The sequence below is a fragment of the Protopterus annectens genome, chromosome 1.part0 (assembly GCF_019279795.1).
Source record: "Protopterus annectens isolate FY-2018-M chromosome 1.part0, PAN1.0, whole genome shotgun sequence".
Classification (NCBI taxonomy): Eukaryota; Metazoa; Chordata; order Ceratodontiformes; family Protopteridae; genus Protopterus; species Protopterus annectens.
The window spans coordinates 732,680,096-732,695,823 of record NC_056725.1 but is presented as its reverse complement, the minus strand read 5'-3'; the positions used below and the strand labels follow the sequence as shown (position 1 = coordinate 732,695,823).

The 15,728-nt window shown below is 45.5% G+C and overlaps 1 protein-coding gene across 1 annotated transcript in view; it reads right to left on the bottom strand.

Annotated features, from left to right (window-relative positions):
• LOC122794331 (WD repeat-containing protein 20-like) overlaps positions 1–15,728 on the bottom strand; it is a 374,427-nt gene that overhangs the window by 307,380 nt on the left and 51,319 nt on the right. Inside the window, 1 exon segment of the mRNA XM_044062638.1 lies at positions 14,405–14,587. Coding sequence (XP_043918573.1) covers positions 14,405–14,587 — 183 coding nt within the window.

Genomic DNA, 15,728 nt, shown 5'->3' with positions numbered 1-15,728 from the left:
ATTTTTTGCTGTTGAGGCCTTAACTCTCTTTGGACCCGGTGAAATAGTTTCAGAATCAGCAGCAGGGTTTCTAAATAAAAATTTATGTGAGTCAGGGACCCTGTAATATCTGTTAGGCTTACTGGGAACCGGAGGTAAGGAGTCAGGGGGTCAAGCTTGACTCCGAAAACACATCATCCACAATGTCTAACACATGGGGTATGGCTAAAGGCTTGTGCTGAGGGAGGAGGAGGAGGAAATCCTTGAGCCTCTTTTTTGACTCCGAGAAGTCTTGACTCTCCCAGTGAAAATGCTCCTTCAAAGTATGCAATGTTTCTCCAAATGAATAATCCTCAGGAGGAGATACAGATGGAATAGACTCCTCAGCATCAGAATCCTCATAGAGAGGTATAGATAATTCCTGATCAGAAGAGCAATCAGAAGAAATATCAACCTGATCTGAAGATTCATAATCAGTGTCTTGCCTAGGCCTCTTATCTGGAGGGGGATGGCTGCCCCTGATCAAGGTAACAAAGTCTTCAGCCATTTTGATCATCTGTTTTTTAGGCATAGAGGCCTGTGCACGTGGCTCATGCGTCAGTTTTTTTAGTTTTAGAAGTTGCTTTTGTCTTTGGTTTTGCAGGTGTCGGTTTGATATACAAATGTTGAGGTCTGAATACACCCTCAGAAGCCAGTGCCTGCTCAGCGGCTCCGGACCCATCAGAGGGAGATACATCCGTCGGTCCAATACCTCGAGTATCTTGCGGCATGCCGGACTCCTCATGGCTGTCGGTAGAGGCCTGCGACTCAAAGGTAGTGGGTATCAGGGGCTGCAAAAGCACCTCAGCGTACCGGCGACTGGCTTAGAAGCTTCGTCTGTTTTGGATCTCGACTGCCTTTCTCTGTCCTTTTCTTTGCATTTTTATGTACTCCGGTAGTCGGATTGCTATCAGACGACATTTCTGGGTAGTTAAATCTGTTTCCAAAATACTTTGATGAAAAAAATATACAGACGCTTAATAGTGCTTTGGTTAAATCTAGCACAAAACAAACAGACAGCCTTGGCAAGGAATACAGTATAAATGGAAATCCTTATGAGGTATTTGCTTCCCACAAGTAATACAATTATTAACTTTTTCTGACATCGGTAAAAAGCAAGAAAAAAAAAATTTCCCCAGCGAGGTACTTCGCTTTAGTGAAGACTTCATTTCTGAAACTCAAACTCAAATATTACAATAGTTGGCCGACCGGCACATGCGAAATGTTTCTGCTTCAGGCACCACGTGGCAAGAAAGACTGAAGAAAATGGCGTCGGCTGCATGTTTTATACCCCTGGCGACCTGACGGCATGGAAGAGAAGACAGCAACCAACGCAGGAACCAAGACTTTGGAATTCAGGCCGACTGAGGGCAACCTGCCAGCAGATTACCCAAATGTAATGACTACAACAGTGAAACACGAAGAATATCTAATGACAGGTCCCATGGTTGAATAGGTTCTCTAAAAGGGGGCTTCAGATGATTCACACCTTTTATGAAGGCCTTGCATAATTTGTGTGACATAAGAGAGGAGTCTTGGACACCTTCATGGAAATTAGATATTGCAGCCAAATGAGCTCTAATAGTAGAGGCCGATCGACCCGATTGAAATAGATCGGCTAGATACTCTAGTCCTATTGACACTGGTCCTAAAAAAGGATCTACTTACTTATCTAAGCAAGGGGAAAAGATTTACCTCTTGGCTGAAAGAAAAGCAATTCTAGTGGAAGACTTAAGAGATGCAATAAGAATGTCCTGTACTGGTAAAGAAAGATCATGCTGCCTGGCAATCAAGGGAATTGGAGGAGCCAAGCTGTGAGCTTCAGGCTAAGTTGGGATGAATCAGATTCTGTGAATGGGAGATCAACCCCAGGGTTGGATGAAGAATCCATGGTTGATCTAGCAGGTGAGGCCAAAGGAAGGGGAACCAAATCTTACAAGGCCAATATGGTGCTATGAGGATCACCTTGCTCTTCAACAGATGGGCTTTCTTCAGAAACTGGGGCAAGAGGTGGAAATGCATAAAGAAGACCCGAGGGCCAATTGTGGACTAGAGCATCCCTGGGTGACTGTCTCAGAGGGGGAATCAGGGCGAAGTAGTTGCTGCATTTGTAGTTGGTCGGGGATGCAAAGAGGTCACAGCAAGGATGGCCCCAGCGGTGGAAGATTTCTGCTGCTATCAAGGGATTCAGGGACCACTCATGAGGTTGTAGAATGCACCCGAGTTTGTCTGCTATCACGTTGGAACTCCTGGGAATGTGCGTTGCTAGAAGAAAACGGTTGGTAGCCATCGACCACTGCCATATCCTCATGGCCTCACGACAAAGGGGGTACGATTTGGTTCTGCCCTGTTTGAAGATGTACCAGACCACCACCATGTTGTCTGATTGTATCGCAATAGTCCCAGACGGCAGCAGGGGATGGAATGCTTGCAACGTCAGAAGCACCGCCCTCAGCTCTAGAACATTTATATGCAGTTGGGCCTCCAATTCAGACCAAGTGCCTTGGACTGTCTGACCCTGACATAGCCCCCCCAACCCCATAAGGGAGGAGTCAGTGGTCACTCTAGCCTTGGGGGGAGAAGGGGCGAGACCACTGTGACGGGTTGTGGGTCATCCACCAATTTAAATACTGTTTGCACCTGTGAGTTACTTGAATCTTGGCTGAAAGAGGATGCCGAAAAGGATACCATTGGGTGAGCAGTAGCCATTGTAGAAGCCTCATGTGAAACCTGGCCAGCGGGACAATGGTGATGGAGGCTGCCATGGAACCAAACAACTGTAGGACAGTGTGAGCTGTGGATTTCTCCCTTGAAAGTATTGGGATCAGTTGTTGCTTTATCCGTAGAATTCTGTGCTCTGGAATGGATGCTCTGCAATTCTTTGTATCCAATATGACCCCTATGTATTCTGTGGACTGAGATGGGGTGAGATTGGATTTTTGCCAGTTTATGGTCAAGCGTAGCCTTTCTGCAGTGAGGAGAGAGTATGCCAGGGCTTCTTCCAATAGATGTCTGGTGGGGGTGGAGATGAGCCAGTCATCTAGTTATGAAAACACCTGGAATCCTTGTAGTCGTAAGTGAGCTGTGACGACTGCCATGCACTTTGTGAACACTCTGGGGGCTGTACAGAGTCCAAAGGGCAGTACTCTGAACTGCTAGTGACTGGCTCCAGCACTGAAGCGCAGAAAACTTCTTGATGGCCTGTCCACTTTTATGTGGTAGTATGCATCTTTAAGATCTATCGAGAACATCCAAACATCTTTTTCCAAAAGCGGGAGGATAGACTGTATTGTGACCATCCGGAATTTTTGTACTCTTACAAACTTGTTCAATACACTGAGATCCAAAATTGGTCTCCAGTCCCCGGTAAAATATAATCTTGAGTAGAATCCGGATCCTATCTGGTCTGGAGGGACTATTTGGATGACTCTTTCTTAGCAGCTTTGCTATCTCTAGTGCTGTTTCTTCCCTTTGACTGGGTGGAACGTCGGGTAAATTTGTTGGGGGGGGGGCAGGACAAAGATCGAAGGGAATATGGTAACCTCTGGTTATTATCCTTTGTACCCATGAGTCGGTGGTGATGGTTAGCCAGGCAGAAGGGTCCAAGGAGAAATGACCCCCAACCACCTCCAGAGGAAAGGAGTTGGGCCGCTCTTCAGGAGCGCTGGTAGGACTGACCAGGAAAAGAGTCCCTGGAACTCTGGTTACGTGGACCACCTCTGCCCCGTAAAGGGCATCTTCCCTGTGAGTTTCCACCTCTGCCTGTAGGGGAGAAGTCTGCCTGTGTGACCCGGAGACTTTTTATACCATATCTTTCCACTCTTCTGTTTTTGGAGAAAGCATGTTGAGGGGAAGAATAACTGACATCCACAGCAGAAAGGGTCTTACTGTCCTGTTCATATCTGGCCAGTGTGCTTTTAACCTTGGTTCCAAACAATGAAGAGGCTTCGATGGGAGCATTGAGAAAGGAAGACTTGAAGGGTTCTGCGAAATTACATAAGCGCATCCAGGCATGTCATCTCAAAACAAAATTCCTGAACTCACCGCTCTAGCTGCTCCTTTTGATGCGCGAGATATCAGGCGCATGGAGGAGTTTGATATCGATTCAATGGTAGCCAGCTGAGCGGCCACTTTGTCACGGACCTCATCAGACATGGCACCAGCCAAAGTTTCAGAGAGCTCAGATACTAAATCCCGCTGAAGCCTGGTAAAGTGTGCCATATAATTTAGAGACCTGATTGCAAAGGTCGCTGATGCAAAAGTATGCTTCCCTGTTCTGTCCAGAGCCTGTGACTCTTTGTTGGGCGGATGGACAGCCTGGCTTTCTTCTTCCGCCAGTCCTTTTTGGTTGCGGCCGCCACCACCAGAGCATCTACAGGAAGACCTTTGGACCAATGGGGGTCTGTAGCAGGAGGGGACAAAATTTTATCTGGCCTCCGGGGAATGGCTTCAACGGTGTCAGAAGCCTTCTACGCATGCTGCACGACGAGCCGGACCAGTTCGTCGGCAGGTGGAGTAACCCAGGAGGTAGGGGGCCGGGCATAAAAGGCCTGCAGGTACACAGACCCTTCAGAGGTCGGGTTAGAGGGCTGCCAGTCACCTCTCTAAGGATTTCGAGGCTAATCACCAAAGGATACCTTCCTCTTGCACGAGCTTTTTCAATGAACTTCCTCAGAGGGAGAAGCTGGGGAAGACGACGCAAAAGGTGTTTTCTGTGAGAGTACATCCTGAGGCCCTTGCACCCGGTGTCCGCTAGGAGCGACTTGTGTACAATGCAGTCCAGAGGAGGGCGGGGAGATTGACAGCACAGTAAATCGCCAGCAGACACCAAAGCCTTCTCCATTAGTTGGAAAGCCAGTCCACTTGAAGAGGGGTGAGCGTCCAGGACAGGGGTCACCCCCCCCCCAAGTGGCTCAGCCTGCCGACTCGGAGTCCTTGGATGGCTGTGTATACCAAATTACGTACGCCACAGCTGACATCCTGGGTCGCAGCAAAACTCTCCTGCCACGAAAGCAACTGCAGTTCCTTAGTGAGGTCCATAAAGGCAACCGTAGAGGGGGAAGACTGTGCTATATCAAGGGGCTTCAAAGGCAAAGAATTAGGAGAATAAGTAGGGGTCTTTGGCAAAGGGTGATCACCTCCCAAGGAAGGATAGGTCCTGGGGGGGGGGGAAGATACCTCTGGCGAAAAGCAGTTGATCCACAAGATGCAACACGTTATGTTCAGAAAGGCTTCTAGTGGATTTCACGGACATGGCTGAGGGAAGAGTCAGGTCTATCCACAGATGGGCAAGCTTGGTGCCCACCTCACCAGTCTGCACTGAAAACAACGGGGCTGTAAGAAACTGAACTACAGGTGTCTGCACCGAGGAAATCATGGGTGCCAAAGTCATGGTCTGCACCGACAATAAGGTCGGTGCCGAAGTGGTTGTCGGTGCCGAGGCTGGGACTGAAAAAATCAGTGTCAATAACTGACTTGTCGGTTCCGGGTAAGGTGTCAGAGCCAATGTAGTTACAGCCTGCGCTGACTGGATAGTCGGTGCCGGTAGAGAGGTCTGAACAGAGGAGCCCCTCGGTACCGATACGGTAAAGGGCACGCTAGTCAGTGCCGAAATCACAGATGGCGCAGATGGCCTCGGTGCCGAAGGTCTAGGCACCGAAAGCGCTGGAGTCGAAAAAAGAGTCAGATCCGAAGTAGAAAGCTTAGCCATCTTGGGTCTCTGTTGGTGGGAGACCCCAGCCGGGGACAAAGGAAGAGATATGGCCTTTGAATGATCATCAGTCTTTTTCTTATGGGATCTTGGAGGGGTTGAAGACTCCGACCCAGAAATAGCCTCTGAAAAAGGAGATTTGAGTAGCCCCTTCTTATTTTTCCTCTCAATCAACGTCCTGTTAGAGAAGTTCTTACAAATTCCACAGGGCGGATCAACTGATAAATGAGGCACACCCAAGCAAAAGACACACAGAGAATGTGCATCTGAAGTAGGTAATTTAAGACCACTATCTGAACATCTCTTAAATCCTGGACTACCTTTTTTATCTGCCATGATAGGAAAGAAGGAAATCAGAAAGAATACCAGCAATGGTACAAGAAATACCCGAAGGTAAGGAGGAAAAGGGGTCTAACAACGATGGTATAGAAGATACCTCACAGTAAAAAAGATTGAAAAATTTCAAGAAGGGATAGTCATTAAATGCAATCAGGTAAGAGAAAACAAATTAGAAACTTTTCTGAGAGAAAAATTTGTTTTAGACTAGTAGGACAACAAAATATTATACTTAGCTCAAGAGAAGTAGCTTGACACGACCAAATGGTGACGTGGCAAATGAAATCTGGGGTAACAGGGAGAGGGGAATTCTGGGTAAGAGTTTCAGCTTGAGAGTTTGTAGCTGACGCGAGCTTGGAAGACGGCCGGCCCATACGTAAGGAATGAACGAAGATCAACAATATCAGATGCTCTGTTTAGGATAGTTTACGAATTAAGAACTTATTTATTTTTGTTAATTACACAGTTCTTGAGTATTTTCTAATCCCTTCCATAAGAAATTAATTTTCTAATCCCTTCCATAAGAAATTAATTTAGGCACAAGGCAGCCTTATGCTCAACCGACTGGAAACTTTGATTCACATTAGATTGGCAGTATGTTCATATTCTAAACCTACAAGTTATTTTATTGGCTACTTTTATTATTATGTATTAATAAATACTAGGTATTTCACAAGTGATATTTTTAAATTAAAGCTCGAGACTCTGGACTACAGTGAATTTCTATCATGTACAGGGCTTTCACTTTGAAATATTACAACAGGGAGAGCCAGTGGATAATTTTAAACTTTCGTGACCAATATGTTACTCTTGGTTAAACTACTCCGTCCACACACCCTTATTTCTATTAGTCTCATCATCTTCTTTCAGCTGTTCCCGTTAGGGGCGGAACATCTGATGTTCTTCGCGTTTCACTGCTGCAGTCATTACATTTGGGTAATCTGCTGGCAGGTTGCCCTACTTTTCCATTTCTTCCTGTCCTCTGCATCTTGCTCTGTCACACCAACACCTGCATGTCCTCTCTCATCACATCCATAAACCTTATCTTAGGCCCTCCTCTTTTCCTGTTACCTGGTAGCTTCATCCTTAGCATCGTTTTCCCCAATATACTCAGCACCCCTACTCAGCACATGTCCAAACCTATGTAATCTTGCCTCTCTGGCTTTGTCCCCAGACCTTCCAACCTGGGCTGACCCCTAATATACTTATTCCTAATCCTGTCCACCCTCGTCACACCCAGTGCAAATCTTAACATCTTTAACTCTGCCACATCCAGCTCTAACTCCTGCCTTTTTGTCAATGTCACTGTCTCCAACCCATATAAAGTACAGTTTTGTACCTACCATAAATGTAGATGTCCGATAGGTATGCATCTGCAGTCATAACATATGGGTTGTCCTGCCTCAGGCAGCCCTTCGGTCGACCGGATTCCAAAGTCTGGGTCTGGCCTCGGCTGATGTCGCACTTTCCCCGACGTCAGAGCTTCTGGGGTATAAAGGCATCAGCCGACGCCATTTTCCTCAGTGTTTCTTGCCCCAGATGCCAGGTGCCCTCTAGGAAGGCTAAATTTGGATAAATGCTGAAAAGTTCCAAACAGTAGCAAAATATATATACAAACAAACAAATACACCATAATAGATTCCCCCAGCTAGCTGAAAGAGGGGCAAGCACCCTAGGAATCCCACAGAGGGGAAGGAGGGTGGGTAATCCTGACTACAGATGCATACCTATCGGACATCTACATTTATGGTAGGTACAAAACTGTACTATGTCCTTCAAGGATGCATCTGCAGTCATAACATATGGGTAGAATACCACAGCCAAACTGGGGGAGGAGGTGCTAAGAGAAGGATGGTGTAGTTAGGATCCCCTGCAGAACTGCAGTTGCAAACCCTGCTCGGGATCTGGAGTATAAAGGTAGATTATAATGCTTGGCAAATGTATGCACGGAGCTCCAAGTAGCAGCTTCTAAAATGTCCTTGGTAGCCACCCCTCGTAGGAAAGCTGTGGTGGTGGCTGTGGCCCTTGTGGAATGAGGCCTGATATTTTCAGGAGCTGTCTTTCCATGAAAGGAGTAGCAAAAGCGAATGCAATTTCCTATCCATTTTGAAATTGTCTGTTTGGAAATTGCTCTTCCTTGCACCCCCGTTGCATATGCTACAAAACGTTGGTCAGTTTTTCTGTTGGTTTTAGTTCTGTCCAGATAGTAGCTTAGTTGTCTGTGCATATCCAAGGTGTGCAAAAGTTTTTCTCCTTTGTTCTGTGGGTTAGGGAAGAACGTAGGCAAATGAATAGCTTGGTTCAAGGATACCCTGGATACCACCTTTGGCATGAAAGTAGGATTGGTTCTCAGTGACACTCTATCCTGGTGGAAAATAAGAAAAGGCTGCACTGCCATTAATGCCTGTAACTCGGATACTCTTCTTGCTGAAGTGATTGCCAGAAGGAAAGCAGTTTTCCAAAATAAACTGTAGGTCTGCTGATGCTGCTGGTTCAAAAGGAGGTAGTGTCAATTTTTCCAGCACAAAATTGATATCCCATGCAGGTAGAGGGGGTCTCCTTGGAGGTTTAACATTTTTGATCCCTCTCAAAAATTGTCTGAGAAGAGGGCGAGAGAAGATAGGGGGATCCATATTGTATTCTGCTGAAATTGCTGAAGCATGGATCTTAATGGAAGAATAAGACAGTCCATTGTGGAACAGTTCTGCTAAGTATTCTAGGATGTGTGCTAGGTTTGCCACTGTGACATCTGTGCCCTTTGATGTGCTCCAAATGAGGAATCTCTTCCAATTTGCTGAGTATGTTTTCCTTGTGGAAGGTCTGCGAGCCTCCAGGATAATGTCCTTGACCCTCTGAGATAAAACAGTTTGGTTTGGTTTTAAGGAATTTTCCAGGCTGTTAGTTGCAATGTTTTCAAGTTTGGATGCAGGGTCTTGAAATTGTTCTGCGTTAGAAGAAGAGGCCATAGGGGTAGAGGCCATGAGTTTGCCTGAGACGTGCTTCTCAGTAGCGGATACCAGTGTTGTCTTGGCCAGTCCGGAGCTATTAGTATCACCTTTGGCTGTTCCTCCCTGATCTTCAGTAGAACCTTGTACATTAATGGGAGAGGTGGAAAAGCATATACTGTTAGGGCATTCCAGCTGAATGAGAGAGAGTCCACCCTCCAGGCTTGTGGGTGGTATGTCCTTGAGCAGAATTTCTTCAGTTGGTGGTTGAGTGGGGAGGCGAACAGATCTATCTCTGGCATTCCCCATTTCTTTGTTATGAGTTTGAAGATGTCTGGATGCAGCATCCATTTGTGTGCATCCGTGGTAGTCCTGCTTAAGCTGTCTGCTAGTGAACTCTCTTTTCCTGGTACGAATTTGGCCTGTAGCTGGATATTGAGATTCAGGCATAGGTTCCACAGATTCATTGCCATCCGGCATAGAGGGTAGGAATGTGTGCCTCCCTGTTTGTTTATGTACCACATGACCGTGGTGTTGTCTGTCCTTATCAACAGATGTCCTTGCTGGAGGAATGGTTTGAATGTCTCGATTGCATGCTTCACTGCCAGCATCTCCTTTTGGTTTATGTGCATGCTTAGCTGTCCTTGAGGCCATAGGCCTTGGATACATTTGTCCTCCATGTGTGCTCCCCATCCTAGGTCTGAGGCGTCCGTGGTGATGGTCTGCCTTGGTTTTGGTTTGTTGAAAGGCAACCCACTGTTGGACTGGCAGGCCTGAGCCCACCACAGGAATTCCTTTTGAAGGCATGGAATGATTGGTATCATGGTTTCTAGACTGTGCCTGTGTTGAGACCATACATTCCTTAGGTACCATTGTAATTTCCTCATATGCAGCCTGGCATGCGGGATCAAGATTATGCAGGATGCCATGTAACCCAGGGCCTGCAGGACTTTCCTTTCAGTAAGCTGAGCTTGTCCTGTCAAAATCATGAAATAATCTGGAAGTTGTTTTTGCTTTTCTTCTGTGAGAAAAGCCATCTGAGTGATTGTGTCCAGATCCGCACCCAAAAAGGTTATCCTTTGGGATGGCACTAGTCTTGACTTTTGGATGATGACTGTGTATCCCAAGGCCTGTAGCAGGTGTATGACATAGGCCAAGTCCTTTAACAATTTTGTCTTGTTGTCTGCTTGTATTAGGCAGTCATCCAGGTATGGGTAAATTTGTATTCCCTGAAGTCTGCAATGTGCAATTACTGATGCCAGGCATTTCGTGAATACTCTGGGCGCAGTAGATAAGCCAAAGGGCAATGCTGAGAATTGATAATGCTCTGATCCTGCAAGAAATATGAGGTGTCTTCTGCAATCTGGTCGGATAGGGACGTGCAGGTATGCCTCCTTGAGATCTAGAGTCACCAGCCAAGACTCCTTGCCCAACATGGGAAGAAGTTGCTGTAGGGTCAGCATTTTGAATTTTGGCACAATGAGATATGTGTTCAGTGCAGACAAGTCGAGAATAGGCCTCCATTGGTTTTCTTTTCTTGGTACAAGGAATAGTCTGGAGTAAAATCCTTGGCCTTGTTCCATAGATGGTACCCTTTCTATCGCTTTCATCTGAAGTAAATTGTTGATTTGTCTTAAAGCCTCTGCCTTCTGGTTTGGTGGAAGGTTTGGCATTCCGCTTCTTTTTGGTAAAGTGTGGAAGTGAAACCTGTATCCTTTGTCTATTGTTTGCAATGTCCATGTGTCCTTTGTAATGCAATGCCAGTTTTTTGAGAATAAAGCCAGCTTTCCGCCCAAGGGAGCTTCCAATTGATCCCTGGTTGGCGGAATCAGAGTCAAGTCATTGTGTCTGTCCTGTGGTAGTGGTTGTAGTTGCAGCTGTGGCACTACTCCTCTGGTTGGCAGGCTGCCACCGACGGCCCCTGTAGGCACCCTTTGATTGACCTCTGCCTCTAGGGCATCTATTCCTGCCCCTTTGTACTCTGGAGGTGTCTGGAAAGGACCAATTCTTTGTAGGCCAGTTTCTGCTGAACCTCGGAGGTTGGACCTGCAGAAATTCCTTTACTGTTTGCACAGATTTTGCTTTTTCTTCCACTTTTAGAATCTCCTGTGCAGGGGAGCCAAATAAATTTTGTTTCTCCATTGGAGCATCAAGGAGTTTAGCCTTGACATGGTCTGGCAAGGATTGCTCTTTTAGCCAGGCATGCCTACGAATTACTGCCCCAGTCATAGCTAATCTAAATGAAGCCTCCAGTGCATCATAGCCACATTTTAAGAAATGATTACTGACCTGCTGAGAGTTGTGTACCAAATCCTGAAGGGATTTACGGTCTAAAGGTTCAGGAGAAGAAAGCTTCTTATTCAGCTGATCTAACAAAAATTCTTGGTACTGTATCATATGAAATTGACAGTTTAATGCCCTGGCAGAAAGAGTAGCAGATGTATAAACCTTTTTACCCCATCTCTCTTTTTTCTAGAATCAGAAAAATCCTGACCCTGCCATTGAAAGTGCTCCCTCATGGAGTGCAAAGTTTCCCCGAAGGAAAATTCTTCAGGTGGGGAGGCCGAAGGAATAGAATCTTCTGCATCTGAATCCTCATAAGGTGAGTGGGCCCCTTCCTGTTGGTCTGAATGATCAGATCCATCCATGGAGTAATCAGAGGAGAGAGGTTCAGAGGGATCAGTCCTGGGCCTTTTGTCTGGTGGAGGTTGGGAGGCCCTGTCTGGGGGAGGTTGGGAACCCCTAATTAAGGATATAAGGTCCTCAGCAAGACTGAGAATCTGAGAACTTGAGGAAGGCCTCTAAGAAGTAGATTTGGCAGGCAAAGCTTTTGAAAGTTTGGCAGCTTTAGCCCTGGAGAAGGCCTTAATAGACATAGAAGCTGGGGGCCTAGCTGCCCCACGTGCAGGAGTAGAAATGTCCAAAGGAATAGTGTCGGACAATTCTTGAGCACTAGCTTCGGTAGGGATATCTGTAGCCGACTCAGCCAGGGCCTCTCTGGCCTCGGTTGTCGGAGGAATGGTTTCGGTCGTAGTAAGAACAGAGGACTCGGTTTCAGCCGAAACAGACACTCTCGCGGTAGGCCTAGCCGTGGTTTCAGCCGAAACCGCGGGCCGCGAGTGTCGGTCCTTTTCCTTGCGTTTTTTGGCCATATGCGTAGTCGGAGTCTCCGACAGCATTTTATATGCAAAATCAGTTCCAAAAAATTCTTCTGCAAACTCCGACCGACGTCTAAGAGTCCGTCGGTTGAAGGAGGCACAGGCTAAACAAGCTGATACGTCGTGGTCTGGGCCTAAGCAAGGAAGGCAGTAAGAATGGAAATCCTTATGAGGTATTTGTTTCGTACAAGTTAAACAATTTGTGCTGAGGCAAGAAAGAGTCCCCAACGGGGTACTTAGCTTTTTTCGAAGTCTTCGGTAGCTGAAATCTCTGGATCTGACCGACCGGCACTTGCGAACAGCTTCTGCTTCGGGCACCGCGCAAGAAAAACTGGGGAAAATGGCGTCGGCTGATGCCTTTATACCCCAGAAGCTCTGACGTCGGGGAAAGTGCGACATCAGCCGAGGCCAGACCCAGACTTTGGAATTCGGCCGACCGAAGGGCTGCCTGAGGCAGGACAACCCATATGTTATGACTGCAGATGCATCCTTGAAGGACATCATAGCTGGTCTCACTACCCTCTTGTAGACCCTTCCCTTTCACTCTTACTGGTACTCGTCTGTCACAAATCACTACTGACACTCTTCTCCACCCACTCCATCCTGCCTGTACTCTCTTCTTCACCTCTCTTCCACACTCACCATTACTATGAACTATTGACCGCAAGTATTTAAACTCATCCACTTTCGCCACCTCTACTCCTTGCATCCTTCACCATTCCTCTATCCTCCCTCTCAGTCACACACATATATTCTATCTTAGTCCTGCTGACCTTCATTCCTCTTCTCTCTAGAGCATATCTCCATCTCTCCAGGGTCTCCTCCACCTGCAAACATCATAGTCCACAGGGTCTCCTGTCTGATCTCGTCTGTCAACCTGTCCATCACCATTGCAAATATTTCTGTTAGTCTAAGAAAAAAACAATTGTAACTGAACTTGTGTTTTGTATAACACACCAATTAAGGGCTCATCTGCCATTAAACCATTTTTTGGACAATTGTATCCAGAGTCATTAAGAACTGTTCACAGAGTATTTATTATTATTTTAATCGATACTAAGACACACTTATTATTTTAGGTCGATCATGTTTTACTTTGTTAACCACAGAGGCAATTTGGGACCCAGAACACAGAATTTGTTTCTTAGACTTGTGCTACCAAAGCTAGCCAGGATCCTTAAAGCCCTTAAGCACTGGGGAGTAAACATCCTGATTTTTTTTCTCAAGGATGTTTGAGACCGTGGTATATCAAACTCCGCCTGTCTCGTGCAAGTAGGTGTAGTTTGTGATGAAGTTTATGGTAACTGCTCTTGATCACTTACACTAGAAGGGAAAATAAAAATGTTGCCTGGGCTAAAAAGGGGTCAACAGAATGATCTGTGGAGTCCTGAATTTTCAAAAGTATCAAGGATATCACAGAAAAGGGAACTGACCACAGGAAAAAAAAGGAATTTGTTTTCCAGGCTTGTTTGCAAGAAGACCCGTAGCAATTTTTTTCAGTTGTCAGTTTAGAAAAAGAGGTAAACTGATCTACCTGAGGAATTTCCCACAACTGGATCAATTCCTCTACCTGAGGCATTTCCCACACCTGGATCAATTCCTGGAAGATCTCGTTGTTTAGTTTCCATTTTTGAAGGTCTGTCCTGGTCCTGCCCAGCTCATCGGTCACAATGTTTTGCTCTGATGAAATACAACATGCTTATTGAGTTAAGGAGTACTGAAAAGCTACCTCCCAAACCATCACAGCCAGCCTGCACAGAGGACACAACCTGAAACCCCCTTGCTTGTTCATGTACTACATCACTGTAGTATTGACTATAATCACCTGAAGAGGTTCAGGGGACAGTACATGAAAAGGAGATTTTAAGGCATGGATCACAGCCCATTCTGACAAGAAGATAAGATACTCCGTACACCACATTCAGCTATTCTGGTCTTCAAATTTGCAAATTCTGTTTTGCCATTACATAAGCTCAGCTTCTTTTTACATCACTGTCTTCATCAATACAAATGGCTAAGACTAGACTAAATAGAGTTAAAAATCACAAGCACTGAAATGTTGGCTCTCCTACAAATCCAGAAATACTGCTAGGAGTGTCTTCAGCAACCTGGGAGATAAGGACTACACTGCAAAGAAAATAAAATGAACACCATCACTAAAAAACAGAGCACAGTATTACTTCAGTTGACTTACAGCACAGAGTAGATCAGTAACCAGAAAAAAAGCAAAAAGATACCTCTTCATTGAATAACTTGCTTGTTTCCTTTTTAATGGGATCCAAGAACTGAACCTGTCCTGCAGAGAAGCCAACAAGGAGAGAGACACTTTCAAGAGAGGCAGTAAACTGATTAAAATCATGGCAGGTGGGCTGTGTGCCTTTGTAAATCCTCTTGTCTATAGGTTTATTCAGATCTACCGCCTAAAATAAAACACAAAAAATAAGCATTTGTCAAGGAAAACTGCCGATCTGCAGTAAAAAAAACTGTACTGAAGCATTAGTAGTTATGGTCAAGAATGGTCCAGGGAAATTAACATCCAACACTGCAATCTAACCACAGAAGAAGAAAAAAAAAAAAAAAAAAGTACCACTTTCAAAAGGACCATCAGAAGCTCTGACTACAACCATAAAAAAATGTAAGAAGGTGATTCCACTTTGGTAATCTTTAGGACCGATACTGCAGTTATTGGGACCAACAAGCAGACTGGGGTGGGGGGGGCTTTCCCTGGCAATCATCGCTTTCTCTTCATAAATCACACATTTTCAACTCTCATTATTAACACAAAAATGGAAGGAGAAGGCACAGGCTAAAAGAAATACCAAATATCTATCACTATGCTAAGTACAAAAAATGTTCTTAGTTTATTAGAAGAGGTACGTCTTTGATGACCTTTAGTGCAGACTCCATAGCTCAGGCATCTCCAAGCTCCAATAATCAAGAGGGCTGCTTGAGAACTAATACAAAGATGTGCAATCTATCTGCAAAACAAAAAACATCAAGCTATCACACAAGACTAAGTCCTAGAAGTGCTATAAAAAGCTAAACAATACTGCATCAATGGACTTGCCAATATCCTTGGATGTATCTTAAATAATATGGAGCATGATTTACAACCCCAACAGCAAAGTTAAACCTCAGCCTCTGTATAGGTTTTGTACCAAGCAAATGAACAGCTGTCATTCCCCTGCATAAGGGAGGACCTTCCACACCTAGGCAATTACAGACCTGCCTCATATACAAAGTCATGGGCCAAATCAATAAGAACATAGGGTACCACCAAACAAAGGACCTCAAACAATGGACCCATCTCAGTTTGGATTTGTCAAGAGAAGGTCATGCATACTTAACTCAGTGGACTTTTTTGAAAAGGTCACCAAAGCAACAGATGAAGAGAAAATGGTGAACACCACATACCCAGTCCAGAACAAAGCTTTTGAAAGTCCCCCACTCAGGAATAGTACAAAAACTAGACTGGTAATAAATCCCATCAGCTTAGCTATTTTGATCTCCTGCATCCTACATCCACAAGACCAGTCACCAGTGAAGACCCCCAGGGTGCAG